Below are 13,378 nucleotides of genomic sequence, written 5' to 3' on the forward strand. Positions count from 1 at the left end.
GAGGGTATGCGCATGTATGATGACATCATCATACCCGGAAGTTATGGGGGAAGTGGAACGCCTACTGAGTGGCAAAAAAACGACGTTCTGGCCTTGACAGCCCATACATCCAAACAAAAAAGTCCCATCTGATTACATTAAACAACATTAAAACGACATTAAACTCACTTAATTTGTCACTTGAGTTTCTATTTTTCTCCTTACTAAATACTACCTGCCCAGCATGCAGTTTGTGCTACATCGGTCTGTTCCTTTCCGTCTATCCATTCCAGCTATGTTTGTGCAAATATATATCTTCTCTGTGAGAGCTTGATAAACTTTAGAAAATGTCATGTGACTCTGCCATTCTGTCAGTTTTTTCTCCAAGCCACACCTGCTTGCACAGGGGTAAATCAATGGAATGACCAGTCACCACCTCTGACTAGAGGAGAGTGACTAGGATCACAACAGAGGATCAGTAAATCACAACAACTGTCAGAGCTTTCAGGAGACGTGCCAGTCTGTGTGCAGAGGGCAAATTAGGGACACAGAGTTTGTGCATTCCTACAGTAGCCTATGTGTCATGTAATTGCACATATTGATTTCTTTAAAGAGAGCACCCTCGATGCTGTCATCTACCGGCAATGCAAATAGAAGAAGTAGGTTATTGTTTTCATTCCAGGGTAATTTGGCTAACGTGCATTGCAGAATAGGATTGTCTTTGTTCTGCCTCAATCAGATAGAGAGATGTTTTTCTGAACCCTATTTTTTACCTCTGTTCTTTACGATTCCTATTCCCTCTTGTCATTGATTTAAACTTTTAAAGCATATCAAATGTGTAGTTGCAAACCCAAGTGGATCGGGTTTAATGTCCAAGTCAAAAGACTGCCAAAACACCTGTATCCCTGCAGGTATTCGCTGTCCACTACTAGGGTGTTTGTGACATTTAATGGCTATAACGTGGTCGTTAAAGAGCTATTGGTTGTAAAGATTTCAGTTGCGGCCTCTTTGGCTGCATTAAGTACCCACAGTAGTGCATCACTAGAGGATATGGATGCAGCCCATTAGCATCACTGACAAGCAGTAAGCCCCAACACACACAACCCCACATAGTCATATTTTGTGCAAAAATACACCCACACGTACCCGTACGTGTGCACATGCATGCGCACACAGGTGTACTTGCGTATGTACTGTATGTGACATTCAGTCAGGAGAAATTCTTCTAGATAGGTTGTTAGCTAAAAGTTGTGCACTGCACTTAAATGTTCAATGGGGGCATTTTTTCAGTTTTTAGCCCATGATGATTAAACCATGAAGGAGGGTTATGACTATGGGCTTGTTGAAAGATAGATGTTGACTCCCGCTTTAAAAGGATTTGGCCCAAACATAAGCAGAGAATCTGGGTCAGGGGAGACTCAGTGAAGTCACTGCTGAGATCCAATGTGTACAGTAGCCTACTGTATAGTTGTGTTGCATGATTATCTACTGTAAATGAACAAAATAGTGTTTAAAGTTGTGCGGATCCTTTAACGAAATCTTTGTAAATTAGTAACTATACAGCATCCATGTCCAAGCTAAACCAAACATGCTTTAATTAGTCTTAGTAATCGTCTATGATGGGTATTTTTCCCACCATAGGTTCTAAAGACTAGAGAGACAAGGACCAAGGACTGTATTAAAAATAGTTACTATAAATAGCTTCGACAGCAGAGCTATGATACTGGAGTGGGAGAGAGAGAGCTCCGAAACACCGGAACTCTAGAAATACTTTTAGAAGTTATCGAATTACAATATATACTTAGCTTTAACCAGGATACTTTAAGTAAATAGCCAATATAAATAATGTTACTCTAGGAGAATTACCTTTTATATACCAAATTGTTTACCTTGAGTCCACCACAGAGGAGAAGTCCATTCAGAGTGAGGTTTTTAGTCATATTTTATATTGATTCAGAGAGACAGAACAAGATCCACATAGTCATCATAATAATTTATAATCAGATTAGACAGACCCCGCAGGGCCGGTCCAACGTGGTCTCTCAATGCCGTTCCAAAATGGCATGGGGTATTTATACTTCTTTACTCAAAATGGAGAATGGTACAAAATAGACGTGGCAATACAGAGGAGCATCCTAACCAATGTATGGGATATGTAGTTTTGAATGACTTGTAGTTCATAACTCAAGTATAGTCCGGGAAAGCCCAGAGGCTGGGCAGGTGGCTATGGCAACGAGCTGATAACGGAGCGCCCGGCCGTCAAGGTCAGTTACATGCAGGGCAGGCTCGCAGAGCGAGACAGACAGTGCAATAATAATTCTTACTAACTAGACGCTGAGACAGCGTAAAGTAATAATATCTACATATGAGTGGAGCACAGGGCAACCAGATTAAAAGGTCAAAGGGGTCAATGACCATCCACCCACAAAATACCACCAAAATGCATAGAAAATACCTATCAGTCTACATGCTTAAACATTTAGTACCATTAATTGAATGATTTATTTGCATGAATAAATGACAATGAGTTAACAGCAGGCCTTTTGGAGTCCACGCCGAGTCCTCAGGTTTGCATGCATGCATGTATGTGCGTGCGTGCATGGGGTTGGGGTATGTACTGCAAGGATGTGCTGTGGAATTTTAACTAGTGGGGCTATGTCGCGTGCACGCGCTCGCGAGCAATCACTAATTGAAATAACCTCTTTAATGTAGTAGGCCTATTTATTAACCCACAACATTCTGTATATCAAATTGTATTCTATTTACTTGCATAATTGGGAAACTTTCGTGTTGTCATAATTATGCATTTACCTGGCAAACGTCACCTCTGTAATTTAATTAGTTCATGACACTCTAGCCCTACTGTCAACTCACCCCATATACTGTACATGTCCTTAAACAGATATGGAGTTACTGAACTTTGCAGAGGAAGTGTAGCGCCCAGGATTACATTAGATAATTGACACTGGTTGAAAAAATGGGTTGCAAAATCGTGGGATAAAAAATAATTAAAAAAAAGTAATGCTTAGTTTACACAAGAAGATTTTGAATAAACCAAACTTAATTTTGGGTACTCAACGCTGCTGTTGAACAGCCCTTGAATTTTTCCAACTGTCATTAGTGTTTCCCCAGTATTGAGCTTTAAACTATTGACCATGTGGTACGGCTAATTAAGCCATCAAGGACAGCAGCTAGAGCTGAGAGGCTGAGAGCAGCATGTGCAGTGAGACCACACACAGCTTCCAAGAAGCAGATACTCCTGGTGTGGGAGACACATAATATGCCCCCTACACACACACGCACATACTGTACTGTACACAAACCGCTGTCAATTAGGCCGTTCAGCTGTTCTGTCTGTTCTATCTTTAGCTCTCTTTTTTTGCTCTTACCCTCAGGATCAATTATCCTTGGCAGACTTTGTCTGGTAAAGAGACCTCCTTGGTTAAGAGGCCTTGTTGATGGCCAAGACCGAGTGGGAGGTTTCCCTTGACTTGTTCAGGCGTGATGTGATTTCCTGCATGGTCCCTGCTTCCCAGTGTGTCTGCGCCGTTTTCCCAAGGCTCAAACGTCAATGTCTACTTCATCTCGGTGGCTTATACGCACTTTATTGTCTGCCTTCCTCCCACCTCTCTCCCCACCCCCACTTCAAAGGCTTACTATGCTGTCTTTAGATGTGGAGGAGGTCCCACATGTTAGTAGAATGACAACTGTGTCTGACCGTGTCTCTGGGGAACATTCAGGAATCAGGAGCGCAAATCCTGGAGAGTAGCAAATCAAACCGGGGAAAGAACTGCAGCACCGCAAGATGAGAGAGGCAGCAGGTGTTTTCAGTGAACAAACAGAGATAAAACACATTTGAAAATGCTGTGTCATTTAGAGAAGAAGGCTGTGGTGGAGGGAAAAAAACATTGTTTTACACTTCACAGTCAATTCCCTTTTTGTACCACGGCACGCACTCACGCACACACGCACACGTACGCTAGGGCATTAAGCAACTAGTCGACTAGTAAATCCACTAGTCGACTTGTTACTATTTGCCTAGTTGATTTTTCCCTGATTTTGTAGGCCTCAAGATCAGGTAGATTATAGTTACAGTCACCAATGTACAAATGTACAAATATTTATTTGTTACATAATAGGTAGTTAAACAACTAGTCGAAACTAGTAAAAATGACTAGAAGTGAATGCCCTAACGCACGCACACACGCACGCACGCACGCACGCACGCACGCACGCACGCACGCACGCACGCACACACACACACACACACACACACACACACACACACACACACAGTCACACACACACACACACACACACACACACACACACACACACACACACACACACACACACCAATTGTCTTGCCCAATGTGATGAAGACATTGAAAACAAGAAAAGGGGGATGTCGTACCTCCAGCCCATTTGAGTTGAGTTTGCATAAGCACATTCAGACAGACTGGTATCTTATTTTATCCGCTGCTTGATTTCCCTTTCCTCCCTCCTAATGCTCCTACCCTCTTCCCTCTTCTTCTGCCTTTACTCACAGCCTCACATGCAGTATAATTGCATTTGCCGGTGCTGATTTCCATACTAAATATGCTTCCTCGCCTTCCATGGGAGGGCCGACTGCATCGCTTGACTCTATGCTGGTTATCGCTATACCACAGGCCCTCGCACCTTCATTGTTCAAGCACCAGCATCATCATAATTAACCAAAATGTGTCTCAAGGCATACTGCACTGCCAACTTTTGCAGCGTCAAAAACAGCTCAGCACTATTTCTGTTACTCCTAAATGCAAAACAAACAAAAAAAAAAAAATCCAAGAGAGACAATTAATTACTCCATTTGCGTACCAATTTGCGGATTATTTGCTCAATCATTTATATAGTTTGTCTCGATTTGTTTCATTCATTAGCTTGTGTACACATTGGCAACACCCAAAATGCCCCCCCCCCCCTCTTTAAATATTCTCCCTGTAGTCTTCGGATGTAATGAGCATCCACGCAGCTGTACCTAACTAATGAATTCTAGCTGGTGTGTTTTAGCTGGTGGGTTGTGCTGTCTTTGGGGACTCTCTGATTATGCAGTCTTTGCTACACTTACTGAGCTTCCGTATTGTCCGTGTATAGGCTAACGTCTCAGACAGTGACATAGTATTGTCCATGTAGGCTAACGTCTCAGACAGTGACATAGTATTGTCCGTGTAGGCTAACGTCTCAGACAGTAACATAGTCCTCCTACCCTTCAGTCCCGTTGGTAGGCTAACGTCTCAGACAGTGACATAGTCCTACCCTTCAGATGGTATTGTCCGTGTAGGCTAACGTCTCAGACAGTGACATAGTCCTACCCTTCAGTCCCGTTGGTAGGCTAACGTCTCAGACAGTGACATAGTCCTCCTACCCTTCAGTCCCGTTGGTAGGCTAACGTCTCAGACAGTGACATAGTCCTCCTACCCTTCAGTCCCGTTGGTAGGCTAACGTCTCAGACAGTGACATAGTCCTACCCTTCATATTGTCCGTGTAGGCTAACGTCTCAGACAGTGACATAGTCCTACCCTTCAGCTCATCTGAAGTACATTCTGTTATAAATAGCAACCCTTGTCCTCCTTTGCGTCCCGCTTTTCTCCACCCTTTCCAAGGAAGCACAATTTATTTTATGGTGTCATAGCATATCATAACGCAACAGACTACAGTAACTGCTTAGTCAGGCATCTGTCCTGGTAGGACCTATAATGTGAAACCTGCCATTTCTTGTTTTAGGTCATCCCGCAAATCCTCCCTTGAGGCATAGGTTCTTCCTGTTGAGTACAACGCAGGGTATCAACCCATTTGTTGTAAACACAATGGGAAATCTCTGTTAATATACAATTATAGTGCATAGATATTTCCTTCTAATATTAAACATTTAAGTGATATTTCCAAGCCTATCACAGTGAGTTATTGCTTTTATACATTTTTTTATAGTAATTTTCTTTTTGGGGGGGCACGGTGGCACAGTCTGTAGTGCTGTCACCTCACAGCTAGAAGGTCCTGGGTTCGATTCCCGCTGGGGACACTGTGGGTGCTGGGGACACTGTGGGTGCTGGGGGCGTGTCTCTGTGTCTCTGTGACCCTGTCTCTGTGAGGGTAGGTACCCGCACAAAAAACATGCAGTAATCCTGGTCTCTAATCCACCTCCCCCTGGCCAGCCTGATGGAGGGGAAAGGATCTGGTCGGAATAACGTGTTCCTTCCACGTGCTACGTCCGGCCAGCGAAACTCCCCCCTGTCAGGTGAAAAGAAGCAGCTTGATCTCCTCATGCATAGAAGGAAGCATGAGGTCAGTTCGCTGCCCTCCCCAGGTTGGCAGAGGAAGTGTAGCAACCAGGATTTCATTAGATAATTGACACTGGGTGAAAAAATGGGTTGCAAAATCGTGGGATAAAAATTAATAAAACAAAGTAAGAAAGTATAAGTCTCATTGTGCAGCTCTGTCTGTCATCCTTTACAGTCTGATACTGGCATAGAAATCTGCGAAAATGTCATTAAACCACACATTTTATGTTGTTTGAAGAATTAAAGCTATAGCCTTTTTTTCTTTTGCTAGCCACTCCTATAGGCAGCTATGTGTGTCCCTATACGTGTCTCTGTGTCCGAGCACGAAAAGCTGAAACACCTCGCTAATACCACTGGATGGCACTGTTGAGCAGTGTCTAACACACACACACACACAAACTTTTGGGGCTTTAATGCCTTTATTATCAATAGGACAGTACGGCTGACAGGAAATGGGGAGTGACACACAGAAAGGGCGTCGGGATCGGGACTCGAACCCGCGGGTGCCCGGACCACTACGGCGGTCCGTGCCAAGCTACAGCTCTTCATGCTGGTCACTAGGCTAGTAATCCACTATAAAGTAATCTGTTGCCAAATACAGTTATTGAATTGAATCTTATCCAAGACAAGGCTATTCTCAATGCTAACATACGGTAGACTCGACTATTATCTCCACGATCAAGGAGCTGCTGGTCTTCTTTTAAAGAAAGTATCATGTGTGTCTCACTCAGCAGCAGGTCATCATGGTAGTCTGCAGGCTGCAATGTTTCAGCTCATGTAAACCTGGACTCTCTGTGAAAACAGGGAACTCTCATCCATCTTCCCCACAATGCCTCTCTGCTCCCCGTGAAACGGTTCCACTCAACAGAGTTAGTAAGGCTGTGGTTTTACCCCTGCGAGGCAAAGAAAACAATAAAAAAACCCAATTGTTCAAGTTGTCGGAGACTTCGGCTTCACTTGTCTCAATCCTCAATCTTACTGATTTTCAATTTCTTCTCAAAAAATCAATATACCATGCATTGTATTACTTAAACTTTCTATCACTCACTGATGGTGATATTTGTAGCCCCTTTGGAGATCTGTGCAGTAAAGTAAACAGCTGATCTAGGGACAAGTGTCAAAATGAACATGCATCTGTCACACGTTTTCATGAGATTTTCTAATTTGTTCCTGATCTCACTTTGGTGTTGGAAAGCATCTGAAAGAGTCTAAAATGAATGTTTTTTTTCAGTGACAGTTACAGACGTAATGAACAAAGAAGGTGAAAGTGGGTTTTCTTTGGGGCCGATTAGAAAATGATTACATGACTCCTTTTCTCACAGCAGGTTTCTTGGACTGTAATTGTGCTAATTAGCCCTACTGACATTATGGCATTGACTAGACCACTTTCAATCAACTTTCATCATATAATTTCCTTGTGAAATTATAACTTATACTGACTGACCTTCATGATACTGCTTATGAATTAATTATGTACAGGACTTAATGAATGTATGCTTACATGCTAATATCCCCTATACTAGGATGATTAGTCACACCACTGAGGTTTGATCAAATTTGATCAAAATATGTTAGTAAATTCTAATGAGATCAGGTCATCCATAGCAAATAATATTAATTTATACGCCAGCCATTTTCATAATATACGCCGTCAAAACCACTGGGACACGGGAGTCAATTATTATGAAAGAAAGGAAAAAGGATACATTGATATCCTGAGCGTTAATTAATTTTTGTTTATATTGTTCTGCCTTATATTGATAAGCAGAGAGAGACAACAGGGGGGGAGAGACAGGGAGTGACATGCAGCAAAGGCTCGGGAATCGATCGCAGGCTGTATCAGAGCCTATATCTGGTATGTGCCTTAACTGCTAGCCCAACAGCACCCCATCCTGAGTGTTACATTAAAAAGCAGTCGCTCATATCTACAGTACCGTACATAGCAGCCTGGCCACGTTTCATTAGCCAGACTACTTGGAGTCTTGACTAATGTGAGGGGTGAACCACAGTTCACTATAGTTTTGAAGTAATTCATACAGTCTTTTGAAATCAGCAATTTGGTCACCCGACACGCATTTTAACAGTGTTTTACGGTTTGATGTAGACACATAACTCCGCTTCTGCAAAATTGCGTGGGCTTCCAGATCTGCTACCAATCTCCCGGTCATCCTCATTTTACACAAGAGTTTTATTGGACTTGCCACTTTCAGCAGCAGAGTGATCATTCAGCACTGCCCGATTGCCAATGAATTATTTTGACCTTCTTCAACGTGTGTGTGTGTGTGTGTGTGTGTGTGTGTGTGTGTGTGTGTGTGTGTGTGTGTGTGTGTGTGTGTGTGTGTGTTTAACTGCAATATTTGTCTCGTACTGTCTTTCCTGAATTAGTAAAAAGAAAAAATGATATTCTCTGCAAAATATGTTTAATCTTTAAAGGACTTGTTGCAGAGAACTGCACCTTCAGATCCCATACACTCCCTGTCAGTTCAGATATAGACCATCTCTGTTCTGTGTAACAGTTATATTTACAGTACATCCTGATACAACACAATCTACTTTTTCTTTTTGATTGATTGATTGAATACTTTATTGAAAATATATTTCAAAAGGATAAATTCACAAGAAAGCCGTTAGGCTTGTTTCCATTGTGGTCCTCTTGGGGAAGGGGAAGGGGAGCAACAGACAATAACGGTACAATACCGACAAAAACAGGAGGCAAAAAACAAACAGGACAAAATTCATATAAACTGACCAATAAAACTGGATTTATTTTCTTTTTACCCCTTACTTTTATTAATGTTTTTTTTTCATTTGTGCCATTTATCTACATGTTTTCTACACTGTATTTACACTATGTTTTCGGCCAACCATCTTTTTAATGTGGATTTAAAAATATCAAAGGAACTGGTCACCTTGAGGCTGGAAGGCAAGCCATTCCACTGAACTGCTGCCGAGTACAGGAATGATGTTTTTCCCATATTGTTATGAAAAAGGCAGGGTTTAAAATCAGTAGGGCTCCCTCTGGTGTAGTGCCTGTGAGTATCACTAACCGTTGCAAAATAGTCACTGAAATATTTGGGTGCTAAATTATTTCTAATCCTGTGAACTAGACACATTTTATTTTATTTTTTATAGGGCTGCTGGAAGTTTCCCTTAGGAGTAAGACATGCAGTGTTCCATGTTGGATTTATTTATATTCTTAGTTTCTAAACCTAAATACTAAACCTAAATCACTTTCTGTTTTCTTCTGCATTTTTCCGTATTCAATTAGTAAAATGTCTTAATGACCTTTAAAATCATCAATCATCATCAAAAATTAAAGCAATATTTGGCTTAAAAAAGAAGAAGATTGAACCAATAAACTGGTACTGAAATAATCTATTTGACAGTATGTCTTCTCTCACCCTAAATTAAAAAGTATTTGGTTTAAATGAATTGCCATTTAGCAGATCTTAGAATTAGTATTGTTTTTGGCTGGGCTTACGGCAGCCAAAAAGATCATAGCCCAACGCTGGAATCCCCACATGATGTTTCAAAAACACATTGGCTGCGAAGCTTTCTGGACATTGCTTATCTGGAACTGTCATCGGCAAGGATTAATCAGGCCCAAGAGGGCACAATTTCAATGTGTGTGTGTGTGTGTGTGTGTCTGTGTGTGTGTGTGTGCGTGTGTGTGTGCGTGTGCGTGCGTGCACACGAGTATGCGTGTGAGAGTGAATGTTTTGTGTTCAATTTTGTATACTGTAAATTGTAAAATGACTATCCTGTGTTCTTGTTCAGAAAAAAAAAAAAAAATGAATGAGAAAAAAAAAAGAAATTAGTATTGTTTCCAAAAGACGTATTCATAGTGTGTCAGTGTATTTTCCATCTCTGCATCTTATGTATTTTACTGTTTGTTTCAGATGAGCAGCAAGCGCTCCAGCAGTTTCCGACGGGCCATTGCCAATGGGCGACGCACGCTGCAGCGGGAGATCCTGTTGGACGAGACGGGGTTGGGCGTGTATAAGCGATTTGTTCGCTATGTGGCCTATGAGATCCTGCCCTGTGAGACAGACCGGCGCTGGTACTTCCACCAGAACCGCCTGTGTCCCCCGCCCATCTTCATGGCCATCATCACAATTGTCCAGGTGAAATTGCCCAAATTTCTGTAGATCTTAAAATGCATAATTCAATCCCTCTAGACTAGAGGCCACACCCACCTTTACAGTAACTCCATATTCTGGGCATTAAGAGATTTGATGAAAATAGCCAAACATTCGTAAACAGCTCATAATGCTTTGAACTTGTAGATCAGCTATTATAGGCAAAGAGTGTAAGGGATTATTTTCCAGGCTTCAGAAAAAAGCCTTTCACAAACCTATCACTATTCTTGTGTTCAATCTGGTAGATGTGGTAGCCCATTACACTGACCATAGATCATTCTATTGAGTCTTTTGGCTGAGGCCCATGTGAAGGTTTTTCTCACTGCAGTTGAACACAGCACTTTATGTTCAGCCTGATATGGCTGTGATTTGTTTCGGCTCAGACACACCCAAATTGTTTAGGCCTTTTGTGTGTCTGGTTTAAACTGGTGACGCAGTGGGGTTTAGGGATTATTGGGTGTGTTTAATTCCTTCTCTGCAAGCTGACGCTCTCATTGGACTGCTTAGATTCCTTACAGTGCAGATTGCAGAAAGCTCACTGCTCTCTGTATTATATATTACCCTATTAATTGATCGATTGTTTTCATTTGGAGCAATATGGGCTGGTGTTGAAATTACTGCTGTTTGGGGATAGTGAACATAATGTACTCTTTCTTCATAGCTTCATTGTTCTTCCTGGATTCATCATAAATATGCGGAACGCAAAGTAACTGCTCTTAAAATGCCTCTAAGTGGCACTGAATGGTCTGTAATGACAATGAGAGTGTGTTAATGAGAGTACACCATCATTTAACTTTATAGAAACAATGATTCATTGATCTATGAAGAAACGGCTAATGGAATCGGAGCAGATGTGCATCTGAACAACGGCTGCAAAACCATGTGGCTTTTTACAAACGACAATTTTCAATCTCTGCTAATCGTTCACAGGGGCTTGTATAGTAGTAAACGCATTCTGGGCATGACAGCAAGTACCTGACTTGAATACTGTGCTTGTTTTGTTCCTGCCCTGACACAGATCATTGTGTTCATGTGCTACGGGATCATGCTGAACAAGTGGGTTCTGCAGACGTACCAGCCTGATTTCATGAAGAGCCCCCTGGTCTACCACCCTGGTCACCGCGCCCAAGTGTGGCGCTTCTTCAGCTACATGTTCATGCATGTTGGGTAAGCTGCTTTAGTCACTCCCTCCATCGTCACCTCTGCTAGGATATTGTCACCATGTGTCACCCTGTTAGCTTAGCCAGGCTTGCGGTTTGACACATGACTTTTGTTGTATTGCATGTCACCCCTTTTCTCTAAAAACCCCATAAAATAATCATAAATAACTACTGTGAGATGGAGGGTGACTGATTTAAGCAGTCACACCTGGCCTGAGTCAAACTAGAACTGAACTCAGAGCTGGGTGTGGCTGCGCACCTGTTGTGCATGGACTTGATCAAGGCACAACAGGTTAAATCGGTGCCGTGTCATTAGTCAGAAGGTTCATTGTTCCGAAATTACTATCCCTATCTCTAACCCTAACCTAAACCTAACCGCAAGCACGGGAGCAAACCTAAACCTAACCACAAGCACGGGAGCAGTGCATGTTCGGACTAACGGGACTTCGGATCTATGGGCAGTTTCCGTTAAATCAGTCATCTCCACAAACACTCAGGAGATAGCCTCTGTCCAGTCAGTGGAGAGCTATCGCCTCTCCTGTGTAAAATGTCATATGTTGTGTTATTCCTTGCACATGGAGGGGTGGGTGTTACTGTTACTGCTGTTACTGTTACTTTTCCTGAAAAGTAACAGCTGTGGACTGGACACCCGACAGTGACGTTATGAAACATGAAAGGCTGCAAAGACTGAAGCTGAATCCACCATCCTTCCGTTTGTGACCTCCTCCTCTCATTTTGAATCTCCCACTTCAGTTTGGAGCAGCTGGGGTTCAATGCTCTACTCCAGCTGATGATTGGCGTTCCATTGGAGATGGTCCATGGTATCTTACGAATAAGTCTGCTGTACATGGCAGGAGTAGTGGCTGGTGAGTATCAGAGCCTATGTATTCTTTTCCTTAATAGGGCTGGGTAATATATCGACATCATATCGACTGGAATAGATATCGGAGTGATAACAAAAAAGTGAAATAATTGTTGCATTTTATTACCTAGTTTTAATCACTTTTCATCATCAAATCATTTTATACTTTTAAGATTGTCAAAAAGAATTGCTAAATTACCTGAGCTATAAGCTTTGATCTTGTACAGTAGATCTGCTATTTTTGGAAAATGTTGAACACTGTTATCGTCACAATACACGTATTGTCACAATATGGATATCGAGGGGTCACAAAGATTGTGATATTTGATTGTATCCATATCGCCCAGCCCTAATCCAGAAGATCATTTTTGTCTCATTAGTTTCAAGTGTTTTGTTTTTGCCACGTGCTTGCATTACAGCTGTCACATTGTGGATATAATCATAGAAATTATAAGAAGCTTCTGAACTCAGAATAAAGTAAAATACTGCAGAAGTTCTATCGACAAATGAATTACAATTAGCAATATTGTATCTATCGCAAGTTATAGTGTAGTTATAGTGGATTTTGATAGTTATGTTATTTATCAAGTGTTGTGTAACCTATGAAAATTGGTTTAACACATTTAGAGCCATACACGTTCATATTATACTGTTTATAAAACCCAGCACTTTAATGCCATAATCGTGTATGTCCGTTTTACGATCTTTATATTACTGTAGTGTACGCCTCATCTGTGTTATATTTACCGCATAGGCAGCCTCCATCTTGGACCGGGCAAAAAAAAAGTTTCATATAGATGAGGCGTGCTCCGTAGACTCCTGTAATGGCTGCGATCTTTAGCTGCGTTCATCTCCAAAGTGAAGCTCAGGTGATATGAGGTGAGGCATGATATTTGGAGATAAATAAAAACCTAGCACGAT

At 41.8% G+C, this 13,378-nt stretch overlaps 1 protein-coding gene across 2 annotated transcripts in view; it reads left to right on the forward strand.

Annotated features, from left to right (window-relative positions):
- rhbdl1 (rhomboid, veinlet-like 1) overlaps positions 1-13,378 on the forward strand; it is a 65,195-nt gene that overhangs the window by 35,977 nt on the left and 15,840 nt on the right. For both annotated transcript variants that reach the window (XM_083787260.1, XM_083787261.1), the window contains 3 exons: positions 10,196-10,420; positions 11,454-11,602; positions 12,349-12,461. In XM_083787260.1, coding sequence (XP_083643386.1) covers positions 10,196-10,420; positions 11,454-11,602; positions 12,349-12,461 — 487 coding nt within the window. The remainder of the gene's footprint in view (positions 1-10,195; positions 10,421-11,453; positions 11,603-12,348; positions 12,462-13,378) is intronic.

The sequence above is a fragment of the Protomyctophum parallelum genome (assembly GCF_964188405.1).
Source record: "Protomyctophum parallelum genome assembly, chromosome: 17".
Classification (NCBI taxonomy): domain Eukaryota; kingdom Metazoa; phylum Chordata; class Actinopteri; order Myctophiformes; family Myctophidae; genus Protomyctophum; species Protomyctophum parallelum.